The sequence below is a fragment of the Rhinolophus sinicus genome, chromosome 3 (assembly GCF_057876585.1).
Source record: "Rhinolophus sinicus isolate RSI-liver-muscle chromosome 3, RSI-T2T, whole genome shotgun sequence".
Taxonomy (NCBI): domain Eukaryota; kingdom Metazoa; phylum Chordata; class Mammalia; order Chiroptera; family Rhinolophidae; genus Rhinolophus; species Rhinolophus sinicus.
In genome coordinates this window covers 75,369,683-75,387,017 of record NC_142503.1, presented here as the reverse complement: position 1 = coordinate 75,387,017, position 17,335 = coordinate 75,369,683, and the positions used below count along the sequence as shown (strand labels likewise).

Genomic DNA, 17,335 nt, shown 5'->3' with positions numbered 1-17,335 from the left:
AAATAACATTAAGCAAAGGAAAAGAAATCTGGAGTATGGGAATCTGTATTCCTAGATGTCACCAAAAGGCATGGATGGGGTGCCATGAAAAACCAAGGGTTTTTTTTTCCATCAATTTTTGTTTTTTTTCCTGTAAAGAGCCAGATAAACATTTTAGGCTTTGCTGGGCCATATTGTCTCTGTTGAAATACTCAACTCTGCCCTCCTAGTATGACACAGACAATATATAAATAAATGAGCATGGTCATGTTCTGATAAAACTTTATTTATAAAAACAGGCTCTGGTGGATTTGGTCTGTGAACCATAGTTTGCTTAACTCCTGAAAACTGTTCTTTGGGGATTTAAATGTATTTCCTTGGATGATTTTTTATGTGTAAATTACGTTTAAAAAAATGCATGTCTTATATGTATATCACAAAGAATGATTGGCATTCCAATAATAAAAAGTATATGCATTAGCCTCTAACTTCTTTAACAACAATCCCTTTTCCCTGACACCCTTAGTTCGTTGGCTATAAGAAATTACTTAAACCCTTGTCTACTATTCCCACTCAGTAAACTTACAGGAAATTAAAAAATTTCAAGGAAAACAATATCTTTGGACAATGGAATGCAATAATACTATTATATTGTTTGGACATTACTACTTGATAAATAGACACATTAGGTAATTGTTTTGGTTTCAGGAGGACCATTGAATTCTTACTGAGGCAGGGTGCATGAATAGAAACACCTGACATAACTTCTGACATAAGTAATAACCTTGACAATAAAAATGTAAACAAAATCCTAACGCATGACTATGCTATCTGTACTCTATGCTACTGCCTATTAGCTGCATGATAGGCTATAAAGTAGGTCAGGTTAAAAGGAGGCAGTTATGAGATGACAAGTTTTCAATTTATAGTCATACTTACTTGTATCCTTTACAAACCAGATTGACTACTATACATATATCAAGGAAAGGACAAACAGTAAATTTTGATCATCTTTAACTGATAGAGTGAGAGTGCTTAGGGAAAACAACACCTTACAAAAATTCTAATGTGAATCCTACTGTATTTGAGTAGCTTGAAAGAATCCTTTAATGGAACAATAAAAAATTCTTTAAATGAACAATAAAGATTATTTCATCTGAGATGAAATATCTGTTATTTTTAACAATGAATCACAGCAAAGAATACATGGATATAAATAGTCCATATCCATGGGTTTTCCAGGTCGAAATGTCCACATCAAAATGTCTTCAAAATGTGCTGAAAACAACTGTTAAGAACAGTGTGGTTTTCCTGTCTTAGCATTACTGTTTAGGGTTTCAAACTAACTTCTGGGAGGTGGACGGGTGGCTCAGTTGGTTAGAGCACAAGCTCCCGGCAACTGCCGGTTCAATTCCCACATGGACCAGCGAGCTGCGCCCTCTGCAACTAGAATGAGTTAATGAGCTGCTGCTGAGCTCCCGGGTGGCCAGATGGCTCGGTTGGATCGTGGGCTCTCAACCATGAGGTTGCCGGTTCAACTCCTGCAGGAGATGGTGGGTTGCACCCCCTGCAACTAATTTTGAACTGCCACCTTGAACTGAGCTGCTGCTGAGCTCCCGGATGGCTCAGTTGGTTGGAGCGCGGGCTCTCAACCACAAGATTGCTGGTTCGACTCCCGCAGGGGATGGTGGGTTGTGCCCACTGTGGACTGTGTGTGCCCCCTGTAACTAAGTTTGCACATGGCACCTTGAGCTGAGCTGCTGCTTTGCTGAGCTTCCTGGATGGCTCAGATGGTTGGAGTGCAGGCTCTCAACCACAAGGTCGCGCTCTAACCAACTGAGCCACCCGTCCGCCCCCAGTATCACTTTGAATCAGAGCATAGGAGGAGGTTGTCTTCCGTTTGGCTCATTTAAGTTCAGCAAAGTCAGATGCCTGGAGTCTTCTAGAGCAATGTCTGATTCTTGATCCTTGTGAAGGAGTCAGATGGTCACTGTCATGGCAAAACTTCCATCTTGCCATAGGTGGACCTCTGGGCCAGCGGAAGTTAAAATCACGCAATCAAATCCTCTCAAGTACATCAGAAACATTTATGGCATTTATGGAAATTGGAATTTTAAGAAATTTTAAACAAGCAAGAAGCATAAATTAGTCAAGTTGGTATTGCTCTCCAAGGTAAGTATATAAATGGTTGGGCTTCGTGAGCTGAAATTATATTATCTGATCTCAGATGTATCTGAAAGGAGTAATCATGACAAAAACTTTTTTAATAGATCAGAATATAGAAAGAGCAAATGCTGAACTTGGTTACCAGGGGTGGGTAGCTGATAGCTGATATTTCTCTGTCTTTTAGTTAGGAGTTTTTTTTGTTTGTTTGTTTGTTTTTTCCCTATTTCTGAAGGAACCAGAAACTCACCCTGAGTTGTGCCAGGGGAAGAAAAGGACTTCGCAAAAAAAAAAAAAAAGTTACAGATAATTATTGGGTACATTTCTGCCTGTAATGTGGTTATGAATATTATAATACCAGTATTGAAATTACATGTGCATAAATGTTTAAGAAAATACCAAAGACACACATAGAGTCTAACCATTAAGCAGTATTTAACCAGTAAGTGTGCAAATGTTAGCAATGATCCTGATCAGAAATATATCAGTGATAAACATTAAGTAAATTAAAATATGACCTAATAGGCAATAATTACAACGATGTTACAAATCCTATTATGTAGGTATATGTCTGGAAACTTTGCACCACCTAAAGTAGTCTACCAAGTACTCTGCAATGACAACTAAATTACATAATGACATTGTAATTATGTAATTGACTGTTAACAGTATATTTATGTCAATTATATGTGGAGTCAACCTTCATCAAGAAAAACCTAATGCTGATTCACTTTGTTAACTATTTTTTTGCATTTGCTTTTTTTTGTTCTTTGCAAGAACAATCCTGTAAAACAGAATAAATGGTTTACTAATTTTATTCTTTGCCTTTCTGGCATTTCCTTTTTTTCCAATGTGAAATGTAACCAGATGCTCCTGTGAAATAAAAACTGGCTTATGAAACAAATGGCTCTCTTTAAATCTTCAGGGTGTAGGCAACCCACCAACAGTTATCTTGCATGTGAAACTGGAACTAGGGATTGCTAGACATTCTAAATTACAAAATATGTTTAAAATGCTATGTTATTGAGGTCACAATAAAAGGCAAACTGTTCTTGCTTTTTAAGTCTGCCACTAAAAATGGCTATAGAACCTTGAAGATTATTCTAAAATAGCAGTATGTAAGAAAATTCCAAAAGTCTTTTGAATCTATGTGTAATGGCAGTGTTCATTAAACTTTCCTAAGGAAATCTAAAACATGCCAGCCGACAGTCATATTCACACTGGGGCCGGGGGGGTCATCGTCCTTATCGGATAATCTTCATCATGCAAATTTGCTATCATTTAGGTTTCTAGAAAGAAATAGTGCTTGCCACACAAGGATGGTATGCAGCCTAGCCCAGGCCTACAACACCTTATTAAGAGTCGATGTGCAGTCTTTCCTGAATGGGGGCACATAGTTCACCCACAGTAAATTTGAGTACACAAGAATACTATTGGCTTCATGGCAGTGCTCAGGAAACCCTAACCTGCAGTCTAGATTCCAGGGCCCAAACGGGAGAGGTGCTGTGGCCAACAGACAGTTTAGCAACGCCCAGGAAAGTGCTGTTCTCTAAAAGTCATGTTGGGAACACACTCCTCTGAAGCACATGAATCAGCAGAAGCAGCCAATAGAGTTTTTATTTATTTCAGTGTATGATGTTTCTGAAACATTTTCTTTTTGGACTCCTACCAACTCCTGTGTGGGAAACTGAGGCAGCTCTAATCTAAGCATAGAAATTCATGCGTCATTTTTCTTAAAAAAATGCTCCAGAACAGTGCTTTACCCATACCTGTGGCTATTGAGCACTTGATTGATTAAAGATGTAACATAGACTCCTGATTTTGAAAACTTAGTATAAAAATAAAATTTTAAATATCTCATTAATTTTTCATATTGATTACATGCTGGATAATTTTTCATACTGATTAATGACGAAATTATTATTTGGATACATTTGATTAAAATATACAGTTAATTTCACCTATTTTTGTGTTTTGATTTTTACTTTTTAAAATGTGGCTAAGAGAAAATTTAAAATTATGTATGTGACTTGCATCACATTTATATTTGACGGCACTTGTGTTAGCTTCTACAACCGTATTACTGGAACTTCTACCTTAGTTATATATTCATGGGACATATGAGCTCTTAACTGTTTGAGAAAAATCACCGGGATTCCAATTAGACTTTTTAAATGGGGGATATCAAGATTATCCTTCTTCATGGTAAAATAGTTATGCTATGCCTCTGAACTTCTCTGAAAACAAAAATTAATAATGTAATATAATAACTATCATATCTAAAATATAAAACATAATTTATTGTTCTTTGCTGAAATTCCCTTAATTCTTTTGCTTCATACATAATTTGACTATATTGTCAATTAGGGGTAACATTATGAAGAAGTTTGTCAAAGCTCTATCTGCCATTATTTAGCTGAATAATCTTTGTGAGAGATAATATATCCCATTTTAACAAGCAGTATAAATGTTTACAGTTCTTTCAAAATGCTAACCCAATTATTCTAACTTAGATTATATTTCTATAAAATCTTAGATCGACTCTCTTGGCTGAAATGACCAATTTTTGTGAAAGTTTGACTTATTTTCCACTGAAATTACTGAGTTCATCACTATTTAGGCATTATCAGGACTTAATCTTTAACATACAAGTCAAAATTGAAAATTCCCATTGATTTTTATACACTGTAATTTACGAGTTTAAAAATAGAGGAAATTATCCTCACACCCTGGAATACTCACCAGGGAATAGGCATGTGTAGTCATTTAAATGGGTCGAATTCTGAAACACATCGGCCCTGACATTTCCAATGCTGTTCCCATCATCCACTGCAGTCTGCCTGGAGTACTGGAATGAGGTAACGACTGCCCTTGGAACGATATGGGAGTAGACTGGTAGGGATGGTATATGTTGCTCTTTCAATAAATTGCCACACTCTAATAAGATCCCTTTCCCTCTAAGTCTCATTGGGAAAAGTACACCGGGATCTTTTTTAAATGGAAATTTTAATACTTAGTAACAAAGGCATTTTTAAAGGTTAAGAGCCCTTCATAATAGCTAAAAATGGGAATTTTGAGAAAAAATAAAGAAGAAAGGAACAGGAAAAAAGAGGATAAGTACTCTTTACTAATTAACAAAAATAAATAAACAAAAAATAATCTTTCTCTGAGCCCAAATGATGTGCCCCTCAGGGCTATTTCCTCCATGTCAGTGACTGTCAGGCCCCTAAACAAGGAAAGATGAGAAGTCCTACCTTGTTTTTCTCAGGAGAATAGCAGTAAAGGAAGCTTTGCATTTGGAATGCTGAATGTCTACGAAGGTCCAATAGCCCCCAAAACCAGACATTTCTTTTTATTTTACGATTTAACAGTTTTGAAGAAAAGCCTAAAGAAGTTAAGATCTCATTGTTTGATGAGCATTTTTATGCAATAGTCATTTTTATAGTCTTTCATTTTTTTTTGGAAAATAATCCTTTTTTGAAATTAATGTAATGTGCTAAAAATGTGATGCATAATTAATTTCATAAAATGTTCATTTCAATTCAAACTAGAAATAAAACTGAGGTACTTGGAATTTAAATGTGATTTCTATAAGGGAAAAGCGTTCACATGAAAATCACAAGAAATATATTTTGAAAGAAATCATAGTGAAGTATTAGATCTAATGTTACAGCTTCTCAAGAGTCTGATTTGATTTGAAATCAGAGTTTTTTCTTTGTTTCTTTTTGTTTTTTAAGGTAAATAATAAATTGCACTGTTCTAAATTTCTTCACACGGAAACTTTCAAAATTACATTGTAAAATGTGGGCACTTCCATGCCAAATATGAGAAAAAGATAGAAAAAGATATACTAGCTTTTCAGAAATATCTTTAGTTTATAAACAGTATATCTAAATTACCATCCGTTGAAGGAAAAAAGACTTTTATAAACAAAAATGTGCTCTTACTCTAGTAAAATCAATAATGCTCTTATAATGGAATGCTATTCCTACTCTATTCAGACATTTTGGCACCGGCCTGTGGGGTGGGATTTTTCTAAGTATTTGAAACTTGGTAAGTATAGTTTATACAAAAAAAAAAAAAAAAAGTTATTTAAAGTTGTAGAAACTATGACTAAATCCAATTTTATCTAAAAAAATGACAAGGAATCAATTTTGTTATTCTAAGTCCCAGTCTTATTTCCTTTTCTTCACTAAATTTCTTTATACCTTACTAAGTGTTGTCCATCAGAACATTGTATCAGGGAGCAGGTGAAGGAAAGAATGCATTCCTCAGCATGAGTCTGTAAAACACTTTCTCCAGGATTGTAAAGTGGCAGAATTTAATGACAAAACGTTTTTGGTTATTAGTAAATAGTGTGTATAAATAAGGGCAAAATAAAAAAGCATTCTCCACACAAGCTTTGGGGTGTATGGTTTTGTGGCCCTTAAAGCATGCTTCAATTTCTTACTGTTATGGATTTTTCGCCCCACATACCATATAGCTACAACCTATGACCATCTCCTTGTAAACAATTTGAGCACATTGATGAAAAATAAAATGTGAACGTCATAGGAACACAGTTTAGATTACCTAGTACTAGCTGAGCAATAGTCCAGAGGAATGATGGACTGCCTTGTGAAGAAATCCAAAGGGTATATAGGATGGCTAGGTTTTCAAAGCAAAAACAATTTGTTACTATTTACTTCAAGTGTGTGCTATTGGTCCCTGAAAATGCATGTTTTTTAAATGTTAGGTTGTGTTTACTTGCAATTTCAAATTAAACTCATTGGTATTAGGTATCCATTACATACCATAGAAGACACTATTTTTTCATAAAGCAGTAACATGCATGGAAGTTAGGATTACCAACTGATACATATGTTTTTTTGTTTTTTTGTGTTTTTTTTCTTGGTACCTCAAAAACAGAATCACTATAGCGCATATCATGCTTCCACACCTTCCTTGCTAAAGGATAAAACGCATAAAGTGCCAGGATTTGGCTTCCAGGATGGAAGTTAGCCAGTTTAGTACTCCGGCAGGATCACATCATTCTGCTGAGCTCCAAACCCCAGAGCAGGATTTCCTTGCCCTTCTTTGGGGCCTGCTGCTTCCTCCAAAGTCTTCAGCTTCTCCTCTGCTGAGCCCTCCTCGATTTCTGGGTCAGCCACCTTTATCCTGTCAGCTAGTGCCTCGGACACCATCTTGCTGGCCTCAGCAGCAGCTTTAACTTCCTGTACGGCCTGTACCTTCATCAGCTCAGCCTCTGCCCTCTCAACTGCCATTTGGGCCCCATCTCCTTGAACTTTCTTGCCTTCTGGAATAGATTTAACATCTTCATTGCCATCTTGGATTGGAGGTGGCTCTTGGCTGGCCTTCTGGCTCTCCTGAATGCTGCCATGGCTACTGCTGGCACTTCCCAACCGGGAGGAGGCCACCACGGCCTTTACTGCTGCCTGGTTGGAAAGAGAAAAGTGTCAGGTGTCACCTCCACTTAAAACCCCAAGTCAGAGCTCAACCTCACCTTTGCATGTAGACAGTTTGCTTTATATGTTCGTGTTCATCCTTTCAAAGTATATTATTCCAAGATGGTTGTACGAAAACTTGTTTGGAAAATAAACAGAAAAATATATTTAATCTCAAACTAGTCTGTGTATTTAATTACCTGGATAATTGAAAGCCTGAGTAAATGAGTTTGTCCACAGATTACCAGTTTTCAAAAACTTTAGACTGTGTTTCCCAAAGTATTTGTTTCATGGAACACTATTTCCATGGATGTTAATGGGTTTTATGGAGATAAAAGAGGTCCCTGGTCAGATTATTTGAGAAAGCCTGGGTTAAGTCCGCGTTATTTAATCCAGGGTATTCCAAATTAATTTAACCATGGAACCCTTCAGGTTTATTCAGTCTGTATCAGCCTGTAAGGCTGAGTAGGATACTGTTTTGGAACTCCAGCTGTTCTCTGAGATCCCTGTATACATAGCTCGCCCTAAGCACTGTTACCCTGTTTCCCTGAAAATAAGACCTAGCCGGACAATTGGCTCTAATGCATCTTTTGGAGCAAAAATTAATATAAGACCGGTATTATATATATTATATTATTATATTATGCTATATTATTATATTATGCTATATTATTATATTATATTATATTATATTATATATTATATTATTATATTATATTATATAAGACCCGGTCTTATAGTAAAATAAGACCGGGTCTTATATTAATTTTTGCTCCAAAAGACACATTAGAGCTGATTGTCTGGCTAGGTCTTATTTTCAGGGAAACATGGTATGTAAGAGAAAAACACCTAATCTCTATTCCATATACTATATTCTATAAAAGAGATACATTTGGGTGGACAATTTTCCGTATCATTTGAATATTTTAATTCTACCAAGTATGTTAATTATTACAAAATATAGTTTTAAACAAACTGTTTCCCAATTCTCACATATTCAGAAAGAAGACAACTTTCTGAATAAATATGAGTTTCCTGAACAGTGCTGTTCAAGCAGGTCAGCCTCAAGAAAATGAGAAGCAATGATAAAGTATTTGTTTGGTGAGTAAATCTCAACATACAACATATTTCCTTTTATTAACAATAGACTCTTATGAGAGGATAACATAAGATTGTGAGTGGCTTTATACCAATATTGTTGGGATTACAAAGCAGAATTTTGCCTGGTACCATAGGCGATCATAATAGTATTAGATGAAGAATGGTGGATCTATCTTTGATAGTTCAAGATAAGAGAGAAATCTTTTTTAAAAACAAAAGAAAACAAAATCTGTCATCTTACCTTAAGCTTGCGCCGGGCATTGAATTCTTGGAGCTTCTTTTGAGCAGTATCCATGTGCACAAAATTGGCTGCTTTGCCTGTGACCCATGGGTGCTGGAGAGCTTGGAAGGTAGTCAGCCGTTTCTTAGGATCCAAAACAATTAATTTTCTGACCTGAAATGATAAAGAGCCATAGACTTCTTAGGGGGGTTTTTATGGTGGGCCTGGGCTTGCCCCTCAGCTTGTAAACTTCAAGGTCTTATTCTATTTCCCTGGAAGTACCACTGAATATATATTCTGTCTTTTAAAAGTGTTTTAATATTACCATATGTTTAATAACAAATAAAATATGAGGTAAGATATTATAATGAGTAAATGTTCTCTAGGTTATCTTATCTCTGTGTACTTGATTCCCACAAATCTTTCGTGTTTTTTTTTAAATTAAATTTTATTGGGGTGACAATGGTTAGTAAAGTTACCACTGACTATATTTCAAAAACCCACTTTTTTTAAGTCCTCAGAGGTGACTGTGGGTAGGAATGGCTTCAGGTAGCTGTAGCTGAGGGAGTCTGAGAAGACAGTGGCGTGCTCACGTGTAAAATGAGGGACTTCGGATTATTTAAGGCCCGAGTCTTTTCTAACTCTAATAAACTAAGAAGAACTGGACACAGGCTAACAAAGTCAGGCAGAAAGTCAAATGAAGAATAAATATCTGGTTCACCATTTCCTTCTTTTCTCCAAAATATGCAAAGGAATATGTGTTTGGGGTAGAGGCACTGAATTTGTAGAGAGCAGAAGCATGAGGCTGCTTAGGTTTAAAATTGAGAGGAGGTGGAGAGAAGTACAGATGATTAAGAAAGAAATGCACAGTAAATAAAAATCTGATAGTAGTCATAGCTACCGTGTTTCCCCGAAAATAAGACCTAGTGGAACAATCAGCTCTACTACATCTTTTGGAGCAAAAATTATTATATAAAACCCAGTCTTATTTTACTATAAAACCAGGTCTTTAATATAATATAATATAATATAATATAATATAATATAATATAATATAATATAATATAATATAATATAATACCAGGTCTTATATTAATTTTTGCTCTAAAAGACGCATTAGAGCTGATTGTCCCGCTAGGTCTTATTTTCAGGGAAACACGGTATTATCTGTTGAACACGTGAACTAATAAATTTCTGTAAATGATACTTAATCCTTAACAGCATCCTTGACAAGTAAATATTTCCCTCTCGTTTTCCAATGATCCCTTTCTTCTTCCTCATTACCATCCTCGTCCTCATGAAAACGTTTATTGAAAGCCAATAGGTACTGAGAATTCACATATGCCAGTGTTAATCTTTACATTTGAAGATACTGAGGCACTGAATTGTTAAGAAACTTGCTGAAGGTCAGAGAGATCCAGTGACCTTGACAGGATTCAAGCCCAAAGCCTTACAGATAGCCTACAGCCCCCCTTACAACCCAACTCGCCCACTCGCCCACTCATTGGCACTGTCACCTGTGCTGATAGCAGAACACATGCAAATTCTGCTAAGAAGTAGAACTTATGGGCTCAAGGATTCCTTTAGCTCTGCAGTTTTATAAATTTATTAAGCAGTGGGATTTAGCTAAATGAACAAATATCACTGATAACCTTCTTATCCATTTAATTTTCATTAGGGATGAAAAGAAATGGAAGGAGGGCTAAATAAAGGAGGTAGGCTAAATTGAGTTAGTAGCTCAGTTTATTATATTGTATATATACATGTAGTATATCCCTTAAATCTCCCAACAATCTAGAGATAGATACCAATATCATCCCAGATAAGAAAACTAAAGCATAGAGAGGTTAGATTACAAGCCCAAGGTGACACGTCTAGATTATGAGAAAGGGGGCACTTGAATTCAGGTGTGTCAGACTTTAAAAATCTCTTTTCTCATACATTGTCTTATTCAATACACATTTTTTGACCTATACACCCATATGGCACTAAGATCTGGGCACACATGCTATGTCCTCTCTCAGAGTTTACAATCTAATTAAGGAGGACTTTTGCACAAGTAAATATAAGTGACAAGTATCCTAAAAGAGGAAGTCCAGGAAAAACGAGGCAGAAGGAACGAATCAATTGTTGAAGGAGGAGCTGGCGAATGGGGGCAGACCAAGCCTCCCAGAGGCTGTCACACGGCAGCTAGGGCTTGAAGATAAGAGTTACCTCTGCAAAGAGGGGTGTGTGTGTGTGTGTGTGTGTGTTTTGGTGGAAGGAGGAAGAATGCAAAAAAGAACATTACAAAGCAGAAGAAAGAGAAATGGCTTATACCCAGAGCTACACTGATGAGGGCTGGAGGTCTGGTGCACTGGAGTGAAGAAAGATGAAAGGAGAGTGATGGGAAATGAGTAGCACGGGAGAGGGTGACAGGCTCCAGACCAGGCAGCGTTGTATAGATCTTGGATTTTGTCCTAAGAGCCTTAAAGCAGTGACATGATATGATTTATTTTTAAGACATTCCTCTGGATCCCATGTCAAGAGTGTACTTGAGAAGGACATGGGAAGAGGCAGGAAGTCCAGACAGGAGGTTATGACACTGGTCCAGTGGGAGAGGATGGGGGCTGGGATTGGACAGTGGTGGTGGAGGTGGAAAGAAGTTTAGGAGTGTGGGGCCTGACTTGAGGGTGGAGTTGGGATGACACAGCCACACCCATCACACATACTACTCCCTGTCTTCCCAGTCACACTGGAAAAGGCATGGCCTATAGGAGGTGTGTCTCATCCAAGAACATGGATGGTAAGATGGAAATGTTTGGAGGAAAAAGAGCTTTGGAAAAGGGTCTGGAAACATGGATCATTAGTGCATGACAATGACTTTCTGCTGGGAAGTGGTGTGACCCCGGACAGTCATTTCACTTCTCTGGGCTGTAGCACACTCATCTTCAAAATGAGGGGAAGACTCTAGACTCCTAAGATCCCTTGGAGATCTAACCTCTGTGATTCAAAAGTCAGCATTTAGTTATTTCTGCATGGTTTTTCTCTAGAGGATTGATGGTAAATGTTTCAATCCCATGCTAGTATCCTCTTTATTTTAGAACAGGTGGCCCATCTCCTCAGAGGATATGTGTTTCCTGAATATAAACAAACTTCAATATTAGCTTCAGTAAGAAGCCAAGTAAAACAAACAAAAAAAACACCAAACAAAATGCATTGTTGGCACAGTATAATTTGTTTATAATGCCAGTGATGCATGATGAGTCATGTGTTACTATCAGGATATTTTAATAACTTTAAAGATTTCAAGAAAAATGTTTTATTTGAAATATAACCAAATCTAGGTAATAACAAGCCATGTTAAAACAGAATTATGTGTAAATTATGTTTGGATTCACCCAGCACAGCAGTCTTCATATGCAAGACTTTTTACATTGACTAGATGATAAAATCTCATTAATTAATACTGCAATAATTCGTAATTTGTGACAATTCAGCTAGTGATGAGTCAAACATATCTACAGAGGGTGCCAAAAAAATGCATACACATTTTAAGAAGGAAAAAATTGTATTAAAATTGTAATATTCAATATACACCAATAACAAAAGATGAATACAAGCCATGTGTATACATTTTTTGGCACCCCCGGTATTTTTCATTATCTATAAGGAAAATATATTAGTGTGCATTGTTTTATTTAAAATACTTTACGATTATAAAGAAATAAGATATTAAGAGTGGCAAATTTTAAAAATGACACTGCCCATTCATTAGCTAACAATGAATGTGAGGGATTTTACTTCATTTTGTTTCATTTCACTGTGCTCGCACTTACCAAGTCCTTGGCATTTAGAGATACTTCATCCCACCAGGGGGAGATAAAGTAATATTCACAATTCAGAATTCTCCTGAACATGAACTGATCACCTCTTTCATCATAGAATGGTTCAAATCCACAAAGTCTAGAGGGACAGAAGATAGGGAACAAAATGTCTTTAAAAACCTCAGTATATTTCATCTTTTTTTTTTCTCCCAGAAATTCAAGACTGTCCTTTCTTCCTGTTATGAATGCAAGTCTATTCAGCACAAGTATGCAATTGCCTTGTTACAATTCACTTTTGGGGGTGTAAACACACAATCATGTCCTCAGGGAATAGGAATAGATACAAAACCAATTTAGGAGTGCTAAAAAGTGTTATAATGATATTAATAATTACGACGCAAAACAACTATGATAAATAGTTAACATTATTATTGGCACTATGTTAACGATTTTCCATGATTTTTTTTCCACTGGGAATTGAGAAGATAGAGATTGATTACAACTCCAATTTATTACAAAGTGGGAGAATTAGAATTTTGAGAATAAAGAGATTAAAAGGCGGAAAGAAATAATTTTTCTGTCATTTTTATTCAGCCTTATTCACAGAATTCCTCCATAGAAATGAGTCAAGAATTAGATTTTAATTCCACTCCAGTATGGATTTCAGAGCAAAGATAGGAGCTAAAACTACTGTCAGGGAACAGCCTTTTAAAACTTCATACAGTGAACAGATAGATTCAGACAACAGAGGTAAGCAGCCTACAATTTCCTTAACTTTGTATGTGACCCTCACTCTCGTGCATCTTACAGACACTTCACTATGTTCACCTTCAGTTTACACCACAGGGTCAGCATAAAAATAAATGGGAAAAGTGGGAGGAAAGAAACAGAGCACCATTTCTGGCATCCTAAGGAGAGAGAGGAAAAGTGAGTTGCTGCTCTAGGAGGGTGGAAGTTCTGAAATCACTAGGAACCAAAAGGGAACTATAAAAAAAAATGCTCACCAGGGAATGTGTAACATTTGGGGGGGGAAATGAGTAAGTTAAAAAACATTTTCCCAAATTCATCTTTCAAGCTGGCCAGGTTGGTGCAGAGCATGAAACATTCAACTGCATCCTGATGTAGTAGGTTTCCAGGAAGAAGCAATTTCTCACATCCTTTTGCTCAGGGAATGCCCACGTGGGAGAGTCTTTGTCTCTTTCAAATACTCTGGAGCCAGCCAGGGAAGGGCAAGTCTCAGGCCTGCTGAGGTCCGGGCCAGTGCACCCACCGTCTCCCTGCTCCAGCGTAAAGACAGAATGGAGCCGTGTCTGCTCCTTGACAGGAGGCCGCTCAGCCTTACCTGGCCCTCCTGTGCCTTCCACAACGCTAGAAAAATATAGTCTGTTATTGGTTAGTCATGGAGAAATTAGCCAACTTTCCAGGTTTAGTTTAGGGAACTCTTAGGTTTCTCCTGAAAATTCAGAGAGAAGAATGACAGTTCAAAAGGTACAGTATTCAAATGCCTTTCTTTCATCTCAATCATGTCAGCAAATTTGTGCGTTGGTGACAGAGGTAAAAAGTTTATATCATGTCAGCCTGAAATGTTCCAAATGGAATAAATGTGACAGAGCAGAGCGTGTGTACGTACACACACACACACACACACACACACACACACCATGCAAAAGCCTTCAGAAATGGAAGTATTTGAATGCTGACAAGGAGAGTTTAGGAGGGTATTAGGATTATACAGGTCTGAAGTGTGAATGTATAATACAAGGTAGCTCCAAGCCATTGGGCAGAAGTGCATTGTTGAAAGCCGAAGGAGAGAGTTTGAATCTCTTATGTTATCTGATTCTGATTCTGACCTGAGCATTGTAGTAGTCGCTTTTGTCTGTGGGACCAAAGGGTTTAGGTGTCAAAGGTAGAGAGAGACCAGAATTCCCGTGAGAAACACCAAAATGGCCTTCATTTCCAGTCTACTGCCATCATTAGGAATAGCAAGGTTGTAACACAAAATGGCCTGGTGGAACTTTTAGTAATAATAAAGGGGAAACATAGGTCCAAGGGCACATTCCACTGGAGAAAATATTCCAGTGAAGCTTGCCTGGTAGAATCCATCAATTTTTAATGAACTACAGATTAAATAAAAAGTCCCCAAGCTGATAGAAGTTAGAATTGAACTGAAGGATATCAGTTGTAGGTAGCACTCTTATTTTCATTTTGGGGCTACTATTACTGCTTACATTCAACCAGCATCTACTAATTAATGACCTCAAGTAAACTAGGGGAAAGGACCTTGACAGACTTTAAAAATTATTTTCAGGGCTATCATAAGATGTTTTTTAAATGATCACCATTTTTTTCTCTCTTCATTTTCCCATGTCAGGGACCATATCATGGAGTTTTCCTCATTCCCATTTTTCAGTTTTTCAGAGTGAATGTAGCTTAATTTCCTATCTCCATTTCTCTGAGTTCTTGTAAATCCTTCGTGCTAAAACCCTTCACATCACATTTCAATATGAAATTGTAATTGGGTGGCATATTTACTTGTTAAGGACAGATCTGAATCATTACTTGTATAGTTCAGTTTTTCAGTTAGCATCACTAAGTATGATATATCACCTACATAATTCAGGAGACAACATTCTTTCCCCAGTATAAAAGTGATCTGAAATATAAGCTGAAGGAATTCTGTGACATGGCTTTACGGATTCATTTGAATGAATTAAACACGTAGTATGGCAAACACAAATTACTGAGCAGTTTGCACTTTCATAAGAAAAAATATTGTTCCCTACCTCTCCAAATTCTTCTGAAACTTTAATACATTCTGAAAACACAGGGATTTGAACACTGAAAATATCTGCTGACATCACATAATGGCAGATGGCTATTTCACGGGTTGCTTGTTCAACCTTTTTGTTTTGGCTACTCATCAATGTCTATACTCAGAGTTTACTAACTTGTTTGTGGGTCCTACCCCAGTTATCCCATGCCTAACCATATTACCTAAACACTTCAGTTTCTAAGATCACTAGTAAATTTAAAACACAAACCTTCTTTCTTCTATGGACTGAATTGTGTCCTCCCCAAATTCTTATGTTAAAGCCCTAACCACCTAATGTGATGACACTTGGAGATGAGGCCTTTGGGAGAGAATTAAGGTTAGAGGAGTTCATGAGGGTGGGGCCTCATGATGGAATTAGTGCCCTGTTAACAAGAGACACCAAAGAGCTTGCTTCCACTCTCTGCCACGTTGAGGACACAGGGAGAAGGCAGCTATCCACAAACCATGAAGAGGGCTCTCACCATAAACTTAACAAACTGGCAACTTGATCTTGGACTTCGAGTCTCCAGAACTGTGAGAAATAAATGTCTGTTGTTTAAGCCACACAGTCTATAGCATTTTCTTATGGAAGCCTGAGCCAAACAATACGCTTTCTTTCGCACCCTCTAACGTCTCTTTACAGATTTGAATATTACAGGTTGCAACATTTAACCTTGCAGTATTCTCTAAATGGTAATCAAATCTACTTGTTTTGAATTAAATTCTCGAACTCATTGATAACCTTGCTTTTGTAGCTGTTGGACAGCCATCTTCCTCCCCAGAAACTCTTCCATCATTCTTGCTTATTTAGCTCGTATTTGTCTGCAATTTCGTCAGCTCTTTGGCAAATTTCCTAAAAACCCTTGTTTATTAATAGACAGGAGCTCAGGAATGGAACTGGGGACACCAGAGAGTGAAGGATTTAGCCCATTATTTTTTCTACCAGAGAACAATGTTTCTCTGAATTTAGGGTATTAAACTCAAGGTCCTTAAGATCCCAACAGAGGTAGGAAACAAAACTGATAGCAAAAATGCATTTAAAACATTTCTGGTAAGAAATGTACCCATTTAGGATTGCTTAAGAGATTAAATAGCCTTTACTCTTTAAAAAGGAGGAATACACTACTTATTTCGATGAGGTGCAAATAAGTAAAATAAGAGCATATTTAATAGATGAATACAAGTTTCACATTCATTATTATCCAAATAATGAATTGTTCCCCAAATCTGCTATGCATTGCGTAGCAGACTGAGATTCAGAAAAGCCCTGGACAGAAGTTCTGGCACCATGGAAATTACAAAAAAAAAAAAAAAAATGCTCATTTTTAGAAAATTCCATCACTAACTCTGTGTAGTATGTCACAGAAAATCACAAAAAGATTTTTGTGCTTTTCATGAGGACTAAAAGTGCCCAGAAAATATTACAGCAAAGGCAAACAGTTGGCAGAAAGATTGCTGTTCTTCACTTACAAGATGTAGGTGATTATTCCCACAGACCACATGTCCACCTCGGGTCCATAGGCGCAACCTCTAAGAATCTCAGGTGCTGCAGAAAGAGTTAAAATTGTGTTAAACTGGAGTTGAAAGTCAACATTTACATTTTAATAACAAGCAATGGGGAAGAAATGAATTCATCACCATAAACTTCAGAACAGTTTTATAACCAATCTTCTCTCCCCACACCAAAGTATGAGGCTGTAAATTCTTACGTCCATTTTAGCGGGAGAGCATCATCTGCGTTCGGAGTACATAAAAATAGAGTTATTAACTTTAATATTCTACATTGGAACATCATGCTGCTGCTGAAATC

The 17,335-nt window shown here is 36.9% G+C and overlaps 1 protein-coding gene across 3 annotated transcripts in view; it reads right to left on the bottom strand.

Annotated features, from left to right (window-relative positions):
• Positions 1-244: 244 nt before the first annotated feature.
• CAMK4 (calcium/calmodulin dependent protein kinase IV) overlaps positions 245-17,335 on the bottom strand; it is a 203,258-nt gene continuing 186,167 nt past the window's right edge. For all 3 annotated transcript variants that reach the window (XM_074328611.2, XM_074328610.2, XM_088796665.1), the window contains 4 exons: positions 16,996-17,071; positions 12,726-12,852; positions 8,929-9,081; positions 245-7,577 (listed from right to left, as the gene is read on the bottom strand). In XM_074328611.2, coding sequence (XP_074184712.1) covers positions 7,149-7,577; positions 8,929-9,081; positions 12,726-12,852; positions 16,996-17,071 — 785 coding nt within the window. In that variant the 3' untranslated portion in view covers positions 245-7,148. The remainder of the gene's footprint in view (positions 7,578-8,928; positions 9,082-12,725; positions 12,853-16,995; positions 17,072-17,335) is intronic.